The 16,124-nt window shown below is 37.9% G+C and overlaps 1 protein-coding gene across 4 annotated transcripts in view; it reads right to left on the minus strand.

Moving 5' to 3' along the window:
• Positions 1-4,335, minus strand: part of espn (espin) — a 75,268-nt gene extending 70,933 nt beyond the window's left edge. For all 4 annotated transcript variants that reach the window (XM_028453694.1, XM_028453695.1, XM_028453692.1 and 1 more), the window contains exon 1: positions 3,463-4,335. In XM_028453694.1, the coding sequence (XP_028309495.1) occupies positions 3,463-3,771 (309 nt within the window). In that variant the 5' untranslated portion in view covers positions 3,772-4,335. The remainder of the gene's footprint in view (positions 1-3,462) is intronic.
• Positions 4,336-16,124: the final 11,789 nt, after the last annotated feature.

The raw sequence follows: 16,124 nt of genomic DNA on the forward strand, positions 1-16,124 counted from the left end.
TGTGGAATTTTGTTGTTGTTTTGTTGTCATTTTTTGTGTTTTTAGAGTCAGCGTGTCCGTTATGAGTCGTTTTGTGCATTTTTGTTTTCGATTTTTGTATTATGAGTCCATTTGTGTTTATTGAGTCATTTATGTGTATTTATGCTGTTTTGTGTGTTATGAGTCATTTTGTCAAACTTTGTTGTCCTTTTGTGCAGTTTTCTGTGATTTTGATGTGTATATTTGTTGTTTTGTGGGTCACTTTGTTTAGTTTTGTGTGTTTTTAGAGTTTTCTTTGTGTATTCTTTATGTAATTTTGTAGCTTTGGAGTCATTTTGTCTATTGTTGTTGTTGTTTTGTGTGTTATGAGTAATTTTGTCTATTTTTGTTTTGAGTTTTTTCTATCATTTTTTTGTGATTTTGGACTTACCAAATGAATATTTGGTCATTTTTCCAAAGCTTCTTCCTTCAAAATGTGTTTCTAAACCATCGTTAATATTCCAGTTATCAGAAGAATTATTATTAGCCGGTGTTTTAAACAAATATTTTACACATTTGAGCCATTGTTGTATTTTGTTGTACTGTTTTGAATGTGCTAAACAAGTTGGCGTTGAACAGTCAAAAGTTCCAGCACTCAAAGGGTTAAAATTCCAAGCCTAAACCTTAGTTCGAATATATTTACATCGACAAAGAACAAACTGTAAGGGCAAAATAATCTTTTTGACATGAGGTATCGGTAGTTTGAGGGTTAAAGATTAACTGTAAAGACAAGTTTGCATGTAAAAGGGTGACATTATCAAGCATCCTTTTGAATGAAAACAAATAAACCAGTGTGGCCAATGCCAAACCAGCCTATCATTGCCTGATCCTGTTAGATCTCGGAAGCTAAGCAGGTCTGGGCCTGGTTAGTAGGTGGAAGGGAGACCACTGAGAATTCAAGGTGCCACAGTGGGGAGGCAGTCACCCCAGTGGTATCTGTCATTGTGTCCTTGGGCAAGACACTTGACCCACATTGCCTAGTATGAATGTAGTGAGTGAGTGTTGGTGGTGGTCAGAGGGGCGGATGGCGCACTATGGCAGCCTCGCTTCCATCAGTATGCCCCAGGGCATCTGTGGCTACAACAGTAGTTTACCACCACTAACTGTGGAGTGAAAAAATAATCCCTTAATTCTGTAAAGCCACTTTGAGTGTCCAAAAAAGCGCTAATTAAAACTGGTGTTATTATTTATTAGTATTTTTTTTTATATTGTGTAGTCCTTTTTTCAACTGCACACATTTATCTTTATGTGCTCTTCGTATGGTGCTGTGTGCTCAATATACAGTAAATGATGTTACATTTGCAAGCCCAGCTTTGCATACTTCACTACCTTTGGTACACGAGGCAAGGCAACAAATTAGTTGAGTGATTCTCAGTTATAATGTTTACAGTGGAAATAAAACAAACTTTCAAGCAGCAATTTCAACCTTTTACATCTCTTTTTTTTTTTTTTTTTAAATGGCATACTGTACTTTAAACTACAAACTCAAAGGCCCTCATTTATCAACCGTTCGTACGTTCAAATCTGAGCGTACGATGTGTATTCGACCAAATTCAAACAAGCTTCGGTATTTGTCAATTTCGACGTGAGCGAACGCTACGATCAGATCTCACGTCAGGTCTGACCTCGTGTTCGCAAACCTGAGTGTGTGGATTTGCGGTGCAGCTGCCAAATCTAACTGAGACTCAAAATAAATATTAAACAACCCTCAGCTGTCATTTAAGCATAAGCAGAAACACATTCAGAAGAGATCTAAACTAATTATTAAAATAAATGAAACAAAACAAAATGAATTTTAAAAAGGCCCACGTTCTGATTGATACCACTTTTTTTGTTTTCCTTTCACAAAATACTGTATAACCGCGCTAATGAACTCTGCTACCAAGCAGGAGTATATAGGTTCACCCAGTACGCACACGGGACTGAACTGCAGTAATCGGTACTGTTATGAATTATAGGTGAAATTGGCTAAAGGCATAATAAACACAGACAAGGAACAACCATTAGTCGTTTTTAAAGCTTTTTTTTTTTTTTTTTTTTTTTTTTTAAGCGTTTTAAACGTTAATTTATTTTTGATGTGATATTTTTTGTCTAAAGCCTGCGGACTGAGGCCGAAATAAATGTCATATCTGTGCGTCTCCAGGATGCCTGTTGTGAAGTTGCTCACAGCGCACACAGGGGGGCAGACGTCACAAGCTGGGTATAGCTGATTCTCCTCCACAGAGCGTTTAAATGCGTTTTTCACACCGTCAAAAAGCATATCTTTGTTTTGCTCCACCTCAGATGTGAGGATGCCGATTTTCATCTCGGAAAGGCTTCTTTTCTTGTTTGACCTCAGTGGGCGGGGCCTCCAAAACAGGAGGGCGTAATAAGTTAATGATGATTGAATTCAGCCGCTGGATTTTACAACACCCAATCATTTGTACGTTGGGATTGGTCAAATACGAATGTTTCATGAATCACACTTTTTTTCCTGTTGTATCAGCCAAATGTGAACTCAAATAGAGAGTTTTCTATTTACTTTGTATTTCAGGTTTTATGCCTTTTAATTTATTTGGTATTTCAAATGTAATTTTACCTCATGTGAGCTGTGATGTACATTATTTTTGTCTGTACAGCACTTTGGTCAGCTGAGGTTGTTTTACAGTGCTTAACAAATAAAGTTGGATTGGATTACTGTTGTTTATCAAACCAATATTATCTATAACTCACTAACATTTCATTTTTAATGTGATATCCACCTGCCCTTCCTCTTTATGGATGTAACCACTCTGTGATCAAATATAAATAAGAAAATAGGCTTTTATTCTAAACTCCTCTATATGCTGATTGTCGAGCAACAGTAATGGAGTGTTCGACAACTGGTGGCCCAGGGGCCATATGTGGCCCTTGGGCCAGTACTGAGTGGCTCCCAAAGTAAACGCAAAAAACTACTACAAAAACACACAAAAGGACAAAAATGGCTCCCAAAACGTTTTAAAAATCACAGGAAAATGCACAAAAGGACAAATTGTGCCTCTACTCTAAACAAATATACACAAAATATACAAAAACAATATTGAAAAAAAAAACCTAAATTGCACATTAATGACTCCAACAATCCCAAATGACTACAAAAATGAACTCATAACGCCCAAAACAATAACAAAAATGCACAAAATGTCTCCAAAAACACAAAACAGCAACCAAAACGTAGAAAAAAATTTCATCTAATCCTCTCAGATTGGTCAGTATTCTAAATGTTTTATATTAATGACATTATAATGTGCTTCTCAGATCAGGTACAATCAGGTAAACAGACAGACCTTCATAAGATAATCAGACAAGAATTAAGTAAATTGTTTATATCAAACTTATTTTGTAGGTGTTGATGCCCTTGTTGCTATAAGTGCAGCTGCAGCATCTTCTATGATGAATCTATGAGTAACAGATCTGCACACTCACCTCCGGCCCACAGCCACCCTGCGTCAGCAGCCACTGTAAACACGCCAGGTTACCCGTGGCCGCTGCATCGTGCGCGGGGCTCGCTCCGTTGTGGGCCAAACAGTTACCCGGTAGCCCCGCGTCCTCCACCAGGAAGCGCAGACAGCTGAGTTTCCCGGCCCGGGCTGCGTGGTGGACGGGTGTAGCCCCCAGTGCGTCCTTCAGGTCGCGGGTGAGCGCCTTGGCCGCTAACCGCGCTTTGAGCGTCTGCAGGTCGCCCTGTCGGGCAGCGAGCAGCGTCCTGTCGCCCTCCACCTCCACCACCACCATAGCTGCAGCTGCAGGCGGACTCCTTCCCTCCTAGGAACGCACGGATGGTTTCACGGCGCGCACGGGTTCGGCATTGCACTCACTAAGCCTCGGATTGGGTCAGTCAGCAGCAGGTCCTGGTGTCTCAGTCACGGCTCCATGTCACTTTGATGTCAGACTCATTATATTTACAAGCTGCTCCATCGGAGAGACAAACCAACAGTTATCCGCCCGAGGACAACTTTATTCCAAACACGTGTAAACTAGTTCGTGATCATCGTGGAAAGCTGCAGTCTGACCTGAGAGATGTGTGAGCGCGTTCCCCCGTGTTTTTCCTCCTCTAACAGATGGCGACATGGGACTGAGCGCCTCTTAAATAATCCATCAGGGGGAGGATCGCTGAGCCTGTTACAGGTTACTGCTGCTTTCTGGAAATCGGCTCAGAAATTAAAGGAGTAGTACGAACAGCCAGTGCTTTAAAGTCTCAGTAAAGCCTGGGAAAGTTACTCACCTGCGGCATGTGTGAGGCTGTGAAACACTACTGAACATGGTTTCATTAAATCACCTGTTGAAGCGCGTGTCCTGTCCTGTTTGTGCACGGCTTCACATGTATGAATTATACATGTGAGGTGAAATCAGCGTCACATGGTTACCTGTGGTCCATAAACTGTGCAGCGCCACCTGGTGGCCTGTTGGAGAGCTGTCACTATCTGACTCACCAAAGCAGGTTATAAGATACAGCAAAATGATTACATGTATAGTATGGAACTGATAATATGTATTGGTTATTTAACATGTGTTTTAATAGATATGGGTGACAACAACACTAAATCCAATCTAATTTATTTTTAAAGCATTGTTAAAAACAACACAGTTGACCAAAGTGCTGTACAACAAGGCAATATAAAAATACAATTTTAAATACAACAGTACAGTAGCACCACAAAATACAATTGGAACAATAAAAGTCACTTTCAATACTGGTTAAACGCCAAAGAGAACATGCGTGTCTTAAAATATAGGAAGGGAGTCGCCCTGTGGAAGCAGCTCATTCCACTGTTTGGGACCAACAACAGAAGACGCTCGGTCTCCTCTAAGTTTGCGATGAGTCTGAGGAACCAAAAGCAACGCTTGATCTGCTGACCTGAGTGAACATGCTGGGGCGTAGGACACGAGCAGGTCAGACAGATAACACAGGGCATGGCCAGTGAGGCATTTCAAAACAAACAACAGAATTTCTGTAGTGGACTGGGAGCCAGTGAAGGGAAGACAGAACAGGTGAATTATGATCATGTTTTTGAGAGACAGAAGGCGTGCTGCAGCGTCTTAACCAGCAAGTGAGCGAGTACTAGCTGATGCCGGTGTACATGGCCTTACAATAGTTCAGCCGTGTTGACAAAAGCATCGATCAATATTTCAAAATGATGCATTGAAAGTGAGGCCTCAAAGAGGATAAAAACCTTGCCTTCACCACAGCACAATTTGTTTTTCAATTTTCCAATTTTGATCCATTTTCACTCCAAGATTTTAAACTGTGGGCTTGACAGGATTTGATTTCATCAATGCACTCCAAATGTTGAGTGGCACTAAATGCATTCTCATGCTTAACGGATAAATAGATTTGGCTGTCATCAGCATACAAGTTAAATTACACCCCAAATCTACGGAGGACAGATTGTAGCTGTAGCAGATACAATGAAAACCAGAGTGGCCCGAGGATGGACCCTTGCGGTACTGCATACGACAGGGGGGGCTGTGGAGGAAACACTGTCCCCAACTTTGACACAAAAACTCCTCTCTGTTAGGTAGGATCTGAACCATTCTAGAGCACATTCCCGAATGCTGACCAAATTTTCAATGATTTAATGATTCGGTCAGGTCCAACAGCAGCAAAGCCACAGTGTGGTCAGAATCAGTAGACATAAATATATCATTAAAAACCCTTAATATTAGTACTGTGGATGTTCTAAACCTGAATGAAAAATCTAAGGGATTTCATGCTAATCAATAAAAAATAAATTAAAAAAAAATCAGCTGATTGAAAACAATTTTCTCCAAAATTTTGGAGAAAAAAGGGAGCTTGGTAATTAATGGCTGAGCAACGGCATGTTTGAAACTTGCAGGCATCCATTTACACAATCCAAAACAAAGGGTGCTATTGTGGGAAACATGTCTTTGAACAGGCGCTGGGAAATGGGATCACAGGGTGAACCAGTGAGCTTCATTTGACCGACCACCTTTTTCAAATAAAAGAGTGTCACAGGCTCAAACTGACAGAACAAGGCTGTACATGTGACAGAGCCACATGTGGCCCTCAGTGTGGTATTATGCGGCCCTATAGTAAATGCACAAAATGACTCCAAAAACAGAAAAAACACAGAAAATGACTCAAAGAAGTATACTGTTCATTATTACAGAAAAATTAGACACATTTACTCTAAAGAACACACAAGAAGAATACAAATATACATAAATACTGAAAAAATACAAAGCAATACCAAAATGACACAAATTTACTCTAAGAACACACATAGATGACTAAAAATAAAAATAAAACAAACGTACTGAAAAAACACTGGATCCAAATATACAAAAATAAATGAAAGATATACAAAAAGACACAAAACAATACAAAAGGCTGCCCCGGTGTGTTGATGTGTCTTCTTCACTGCAACTACCAAGTCAAATTCCTCGTATTGTTCTAAACTGTACCTGGTCAATAAAGCTGATTCTGATTCTGATTCTGATTCTGAAAAAACACTAGAAACACACGTAAATTACTCCAAAATAATACGAAACAAGACAAACCCTTTTTATGTGTTCTTTTTTTTTAATGCTCAGATTGGTCATTATTCTAAATACTGACGTAAGTGTTTATATAGCCCTCGGCTTGAACAATCCCATTAATGTGGCCCTCAATGTGATGAACGTTGCCCGTGACCTACATGCAAAATATCTGTATGCATTTTTGTTTTGTGTGTGTGTATAATAAATATATAATATAAAAGTTCTAAATAGAATATTAATTAGGTTTCCTTTCAACGACCCAGCAATGATCAAATGTACCTGGAAGGTGCTCATTATTCACACACTGATTTGGATTCTAAACCTAACAAACATATTTACTGATAGGTTTGTTCAGTAGTTTTTACACACTATTGGTAGGGTTTGTTTTCGGTTGTAAATATGTCATATAGCATGGGTCTGCAACCTGCGGCTCTGGAGCCTCATGTGGCTCTTCGACTCTTATGCAATGGCTTGATTAATATAAATCAAATTAAATCAAACATTATTCTGTATCATTTTAACTGTAGAATTTAATTCACTGTATTGTCTTCATTGAGAAGGTATTTTTTTCGGCTCCAGGAGCACTTTAATCCAGGTGAGATGAGGTTAAATGGTTCCTTGTAGAGTAAAGGTTGCAGACCCCTTTCAAAGTACAAAAAATGTGAAATGTGTTGTAATACATTGCTTCACCAAACGATGGCGGGAAAGACAATAAATCCATGCACTGACTCAGGTGTATCTGTCACACCCATGACTAACATCAGTGGTTCTCACACTGTTTTGGCTCAAGTACCCTTTTCTCTTATTTCTGAATCCAAGTACATTCTTTGTCTGACAACAACATTTTGCTTAGAAAACTATTTAAAAACAACTATAGAGCATAATGATGGAACGGACGAGTGATAACACACGTTTGAAATAATCTCATTTTGTAAATAAGTGGAAAGAAGCACTATTTAGTGCAGTGGTTCACAACCTTTTACTGTGACCCCATTTTGATATCAAGAATTTCTGGCGACCCCAAAGACATTTTTTTCTATTCATTTTTCTATTCATTTTATTTTTATTTTTTTACTACATTTTAGTTTAACTAGATTTATATTTTGCAAAGCTTAAGTATAGAAATACAGTTGTTTAACATTGTATGTTTTTTTAAAAAACAATTTTAATTAAGAAATTTCAAAAACATTTCTATTTTTCAGAAATTTCAGGTGACCCCATTTAAACTCCAGGTGACCCCACATGGGGTCCCAATCCTAAGGCTGCAAAACACTGATTTAGTGGCTCCTGAATAGATTTATTTCTATAGTTTTATCATTTCCAGTACCATGACTGACACTTTCCCACTCCCTCTCTTTCTCAAGTACCCCCTGTAGAGCCATCGCGTATCCTATAGGGGTACACGTACCGCCATTTGAGAAACACTGACTTCCGGTAAAATCACCCTTGATGTAACAATAATCCACTCCACGATGAAAGTTGGCTTCTTTTGTCAAAAGATGTCCAATTTTAAAAATGATACGACAGAAATAATTAATGACTCAAATATTCATCACATTTTGTTAGGGATGGGTGATAGTGTCAGGTGATAATGGCAATAAAATTAGCTAAAAATTAATAAATTAAAGTTAATATCGAACATCCCTACATTTTATGTTTATGTCCTGCATGTATTTAGTGTGACTAAGGCTGTGTTTTTTGTATAAAACTGTTACTATAGGAACACATTTGCGTTCTTGCTCTTCAAGTTCATGTTCCTCCTCCGATCTGTCGGATTAGGCTGATTAAATGAACCCTGCGGGGTGTTGGTTTCCATAAGGGGGGGGACCCTCGTGTCCGGCGCGTGCCATATCCAGACCATCTGTTGCACTGGTTCAACTGACACGGACACCACGCGCCATGGTAATGAGGGGGGTGGGGATTCCCACGAGGGAATATTCCCAGGAGCCCTTCTTTAACAAGCCTCAGAAATCAGGAACACGCTCCCAGGGGACAGCAGAGCAAATACAGACACATGTATTAAATACCGTCCAATTAGGCTTTCAATTTTCCATTTTCATATTATCGATTTTTGGTGATTTTTATTCAGCTATACAACGCATGAATGAATGGGTTTGATTATATCATCTTCAGAAATAAAACAAAGCAACAAACTGAAATGTCGACCTGAAAGGTTGAAGGCTAATAAGGCTCATGTACACCGTATACATTTACTTAACTTTAAATATTTTACTATGCTTCACAACATTAAGTAAAAACCGATCCCTTTAGACTCACTATACTATTTACAATAAATAATAATAATAATAATGTTTATAGCAGCTAAGATGTCTTATTTAATTATGTATTGATTTTTTTTTTTTTGATAAAACAAAGTTATACCTTTTATTAGCTTTATTGTTCATACCAAATTATTAATTTGATATTTTGACGTGGTGATAAATATTTGATGATTTCTAAATATTTTTATTGGCAAATGAGTTATTTCATAACTCAGGAACCTGCTTTGAATTGAGAGGAACCATAAGTATAGTTTCAATTAATATGTGTGGTTAATTTAAGTGTTTGTTTTTATTTTTCACAAATTCTAAATCGGTCTAATTGTTGATTAAATAGGAAGAATAGTTGGTTCGTTTGTATTTAATTAAAAGGTTGTATTATATTATATTATATTATATTATATTATATTATATTATATTATATTATATTATATTATATTATATTATATTATATTATATTATATTATATTATTAGATTATATATAGCCTTTTAAGTTGTATAAAACTGGCTATTGTGCACTTGTAAATCTTGGTGCAGCTGCTACCTTTGATGGTCACACACACACACACACACACACACACACACACACACACACGCACACACACACACACACACACACACACACACACACACACACACACACACACACACACACACACACACACACACACACACACACACACACACACACACACACACACACACAGTTAAATGAAGTGTAATGTGATGTCAGAGTCTTTTCCCACAACACCAAGCAGTGAGAAACTAAATCCCCATTCAGCAGAGGGCGGCTGGCCAACGGTTTTCCTTTCCAGCCTGGGAAACCCGGGATATTCCGTGCACGCGTCCGACGTGCGTCAGTTATTCAAATTGGACTTGATTATACAAGCGCGTGGGCCCCATCCATTGTGCGCTAACATCTGCTGCTGCACGCGGCGGGAACATTCAAATCTCCTTCCTGCCTGCGCGTGCAACCAAACCCACAACTGCTTATTTCATGTTAAATTAGAGGCTTATATTCTACAAACCTTTTTAACTTTAGGAGAAATGAACTGATTTTATGTTAAATTTAAAAAATAAATAAAAAATACTTTAGAGTTTAGAGCTACTTTAGAACTTATTCTGGACACATTTTGCATTTTTATTTTTGTGACTTAATTTAAACCAGTTTTAAAATGCACATTTGGTGATATTATATTGTAGATAATTCCACCCTGACATGTGCAACGCCGTTATTGTTTACACCATTTTCTATCATTTTCTTATAGAAACAATCATTATAGTAATCTATCAACAGTAAACCCTTTTTTTAGACCTCAAATTTGGACAAAAACTCTCATGATACAAATGCAGTTTATTTAAATAAAAAAGAAAAGAAAAAGGAGACGGACAAAAATACCTTTATTGAGTATATAGAAAAGACGACCAGACACAGAGAAGAAAACTCTTTATTCATCCCTTCTTCATCTTCATCTCTAAAAGATTAGAACAATATGAAAGCGTCTTTGTCCATATCAAGAGATTCTTTTAATATTTATCCAAATAATCTGAGAGATAATGTATGTGATATCAGTTATTTACAAACTTGTAGTCTTGGATCAAAATGTTTGTTGTTATCAATTGATGCATTGCTTTAATATAAGATTTCATGTGAATTATACAATGTTTTAAAACTAAAATATAAGTTTCGTCTCAGTCATTCAAACCCATCTGAAGTATTGTCCATTGAGCAGATATGTTATCTTTGTCATTTTTTTAATCAACACCATATTTTAAGCTTTTGTCTCTGCATGTATATATATATATACATAGCATCATGTTGGGTGAACGCAGTAGGTATATAATACTAAACTGAAATATGAGTTTTCAGGTCAAATTGGTAAATTTGAGAAAGGCAATTTGAAGAAACCCAAACATGTTCAAGAAACAAAAACACACTTTAAACATATTTTCTGAGAAGCTGGAACAAGTTGAGCAGACTTCCATTGCTGTGTTGGAGGCGTGTCGTCTGTCCCACAGGGATCCATCCATCCGTGAACTGCAGTGAGAAGTCCTACAGTCACACTTTCTCACACTCGGTCTCATTACACACACACACACACACACACACACACACACACACACACACACACACACACACACACACACACACACACGCGCGCGCGCGCGCGCGCACGTGGTAAGAGGACATCTAATCTAAGCAGACAGGCGTTCTAACGACTGCAGTGCGTGAATCACTATGTGCTCTGTCACTGTTGGTTACATGTGAAGTTACTACATTTACTAATTTAGCAGCCTATACGTAAACATATCACATCATTGTATTTGGTAACAACACATGTTTTAATGTTTTTATTTAAGGTCAAGCAGAATATGAGTGTGGTTATTTTTACAGTAAAAACCTCAAACTGAATGTATTTTTAATGAAACAAATACATATTATATTATGAACAGTATCGACAATTCATTTGAGTGTTGGCAAATAAACACAAAGCATTTAAAGTTATATTAATAAACCAAATGAGATTTCCTGCTCTAAATTCACTTTATGAAGCCTTGACAGAACTTATAATATATAATGACACCAAGCATGCCTAAAACAGTTAAATAAAACGGGTGATATATGTATAATATTTAAATAAAAACTCACCATCTTCCTCCGGGTCCTGCTCATCTCTGCAGCCTCAATTTGGATGAAGCGCCCATTTACAGCACGAGCTTTGGAGCGCGTGTCTGTGTGGGCGGAGCCTGACAGAAAGACCACGCCCTCAAAGAAGCAGAAAACATGCTGATATTAAATCATGACGCATAAATTTAAATATGGTGTATATAGGAAAGAACAATAAACACAGTAATTATAATTGTTATTTTTCTGAGTGTTTATGTCTCATCAGATTCAAACTTATTCTGTATAGTGGTCACATATTTTTGGTTGCATTTAATTTAAATACAATAATTAAGCAAAAAAAAAAGAAAGAAAGAAAGAAAGAAAGAAAATTGCCAAGCCCATAGTCTCCTTTATAATAGTTATTGATGCTACATGGGCTCCACAATTAAAACAAATTGAAATAAACAGCAATATAAAAGGATTAAAAATGCTCTTTTATTATTTTTTTTAATAATACACACTTCAAAAGTAGTTTTGTGTTCTGGATATATGTCTTTTTCCCTATATAGCTTCTTTTGGTGTAATTTCCCCCTCATGGGCAGCTTGTACTGTGTTCCAGTCCTTTTAAAATCATTGATCAGAGCAGAAAAGCCATCTGTTGTCCCTTTGTTTGTCTGGCTCGTGCTGTCCTCGTGCCCCTGATATGGAAATGCAATAGCTTTCCCTCAATATCAATTTGAACATTAAAAAAAAAAAAAAAAAAAAAACCACCAACGAGCTGCGTGACCGCATGCGTCACGATCAGTCATATTAGAAATGATTATTAGAAACAACAAAAGAAAAACACATATAAAGCCTTTAGTTTGGCTTTGGTGTTGCGTTAGATCCGTTCATTCAGTCAGTAGTCGTGACGCGTCTGCTCTGCATGTGACGCAGCACCGACAGGTCCGTCCGTGTCTGAGACAATGGGATTGGTGGAGAACCTGCAAATACGACGCTCAAAGTTGCTTTGTCAACTTTGAGCTTTAGTAACTGTGTGTGTGTGTGTGTGTGTGTGAGGGGGAAGAAATCATGCAATAGCAGATGTGATCCGGAGCTTGGCTTTATGCTTGGTACAAGCTTGGCACACACACACACACACACACACACACACACACACACACACACACACACACACACACACACACACACACACACACACACACACACACACACACACACGCACACACACACACACACACACACACACACACACACACACACACACACACACACACACACACACACACACAATGATTCAAGCAGCCTATAACGTGTTTGTTTATTTCTAAAAGAGACAATATTCATACATTTAAGTTAAAATGTGTGTTTCCATACAAGCGCACGTGCTCACAAGTAAAATAGTCCAAACAATGCGTCATCCTCGTCAGTCTGTATTTCAAATTTGATGAATAATTTATTGACATTTGATCACAAATTGAAGCAAAAAGCTATAACCTGCACACATTAGGAACCAAACCAAAAAAAGTTAATAGTAACACATGGACGCACAACCACTGTCTTTGATCACAAATAAATCATAAATAATGTCTTATTTACATCAGTTTGGCCATATAACCTCTCACTGAGAAAACCATTCTAAGATGAGGATTTATCCACTCACATAAACATGGATGTCTCAGAACGTTTGTAATAAATTAATAATATTTTATATAATATATATGTATTTATTTTGTGGCACATGCATCGCGCATCTTTCCTTTTGTCTCAACATGTGATCGGAGGAGACGACGCAGCCTCCGGCACAGACGTGTGACGTCACAACACTTGAGGCACGTAAAGTTTGGCTTTTCGTGTCTCGTGTGACAGCTGCCCAATGAAAAGCAGCGTTGCTTTTAGCGTCAGAAGCTCCACGACACATTTTGATAGGTGTTTTTCTTTTCTTTTCATTTTTTCTTACACATCCCCAGAGGATGAAGCAATGCCACATCTGTGTTGTACAGACATTAACAGAAAGTAATGATACAAACATGTTTATTATTTTTACTATATATATATATATATATATATATATATATATATATATATATATATATATATATGCTAGGATTACTATTGCAACAACACATCATCAGTAGGCTAAAACTAACCTGTCTCACGAAGGTCTATATATATATTGCATTATCTTCACAATCCTAAAGGTGAAACTATAGCGAGAACTCTTTAGTGAATTGTTGAAGTATAAAACCTTTGATGATCAATGGCAAACTTTACAATATAGAATTGTACCATTAAGTGTCCTTTAAGCCAATCATGGAAAGACATCTTTTACGAGACAATCTAACATCAGGATCAAACTTGCATATTGGATTAAAGGAAGTGAGAGGAACACACGAAGCAAACATATCAGAGGAACGTTATCTGTTCAGGTGTTACAGTAATCATGGCTACAGAAAAAGGTTGACGTTAGGTTGCATGGAGCAGAATGAAGCACCTTTTAGAAAGCGGACGTTTTTTTACCCACAGAACTCTTTGATTCTGGATTCAACAAACCAGAAACAACTCTCTCTCAACTCAACTTTATTTATACAAAGTCATCTCAGTGCGCTTAACAAAATATAAAGTCCATAGTAAGAAAAAGAACCCAACAAGATCCTCATGAACAAGCATTTAGCGACAGTGGGAAGAAAAAACTCCCTCTATTTTATAGGAAGAAATCTCCAGTGGAACCAAGTTCAGAGGTGGCAGCCATCCACTTCGACTGATTAGTGAACAGAAGGGCAAACAGGATAGGATAGAAGGATAGTCTATCACAGTGTCCCAGACCATCGATCAGGAACCACCAGCTCCAACATCAAGACACCTGAAACAGAAAAGAGAGTGGAGGGCGAGGAGAGGCACAGACTGCAGGACAAACATGATACACTATGATACACTCGTTCCTATGGTGGTTAGGTTCATATTAATATTAAATGTCTTGCGGCCTCCACCATGCTCTGAAATGCTACCACTACAGACTATAGTGATCTCAGCGATCACTACAGAGGGCATCTTGTCCGCTTTGAATTATCGCAAGTATACGGTGTACACTTTAGTAAACAAGTAGGTTTTGAATGTAATCGTCTCTCACAATGGTCTGAACACAGAATTATTCTTTCATAATTAAAGAAACTCAAACTTCTCTCCTGTACTTTTCTTACGCTTTGTTGTGTGAGTTCGTATTGAGTTGGAATGTAAAGAATTTACGATATAAATACCATCAACCCCCAAAAAACTCAGCATCTGTCCTTTGTGTTCAACATCATGTAATCCATCAAAAGAAATGCTACATGTGGCGATGAAGGACTAGACACAAATGTCAACCTCAACAATAGGCTTAGATAATTGCAGGCCAAGTGGACCAAAGAGTGTAAAAATATCAACGAAATAGCAATACGTCACCACTTGGCGTCATCCTTTTTTATGTAGTCCAACCATTAAAAGTGTTAATATGTGAGTGTATTTGTGCAGCTTTGTGTGTACGGAAATATCACATGCATTATAAAACTAGACTTTTTTGGTGCAAAGTTGACTCACCGCAGCTGTTGTTAACAGGAATTGTCGCACGTTGTCAACCCAATGTGTTTTTAATGCATGTTCACATTGAACATGATTTCAGTGACTATAGTTGCTTAAATCGCCCGTGATGAGTCGCTTGAACATAGTCGCACTTTTGCTTGCTTCATCTACCCCCCCAATTCCAATGCCTGTTTCCGGCTTCGTTTTCATTTTCACACAAAACATGGCTGATCCTATACCATGATTGCAGCCCTGTACGTCTTGCCTCACTTTAACTCATGCTTGCGCCCTTTTATTGTGGTCCCAGTACAAAGGAGAACATGTGTTGTACAAGACTGGGTCACCGCATATAGCCATGATGACTCTTTCCTCCAGTGACATCACGTGATGACCGGGGAGAAACGTGGGGAGAAACTCATTGCCCATGGCGCGACACAGCGTCATTCAAAGTTGTTTGAAAAGTTAAACATTTTCATCTTTGAGCGCTTTCCAGCGACTCAGATTGCGCGATTGAGTTGCTGGAATTGCATGAGTCGCGTCACTTGAAGGGAGGTTGCTTGACATCACATCAAACATTGATTTTGAATGTAAAGTCTCTGATGTTGCTCTCGGTGTGAACACATCATTATAGTTTTTCGAACGAGTAATCTGTATAATGTGACGAAACAATAAAACAATGAACACATACAATCTTTTTAAATTTGGAATTAGTTATTCCGAATTAAGTAATTTGGAATTAATGTGTTCTGCTTTGTGTTTACATGGAAATAGTAACTCAGAATTGAGGTTTATATAGAAAACCGGTTTATTCGGCTTTATTCAATTCCGCTTTAGGTCTGGGGGTTGGGAAGGCTTGGATTGGACAGGGGTTGAACATGACATATTATGTCTATTGGGAAAAAACACACAAAAAACCTTTTATTGTGAGCTCCAACTTAGAAGACCACACATGAGAACTGTTTTCACTTTTATTTTGATTGTAGTTTTGAAGCAGCAGCTTGACAATAACACACTTAAATGTGGGAGATAGATCTCTTTGCGGTAAGTCGCGCATGCGCAGCACGACCGGAATTAATTTAAAGGGGAATTAAGTATTTACAAGATAGAGGAATTATTTAATTTGGAATTAAAATCGGAATAA

This window comes from Gouania willdenowi, chromosome 7, assembly GCF_900634775.1.
Source record: "Gouania willdenowi chromosome 7, fGouWil2.1, whole genome shotgun sequence".
Classification (NCBI taxonomy): Eukaryota; Metazoa; Chordata; class Actinopteri; order Blenniiformes; family Gobiesocidae; genus Gouania; species Gouania willdenowi.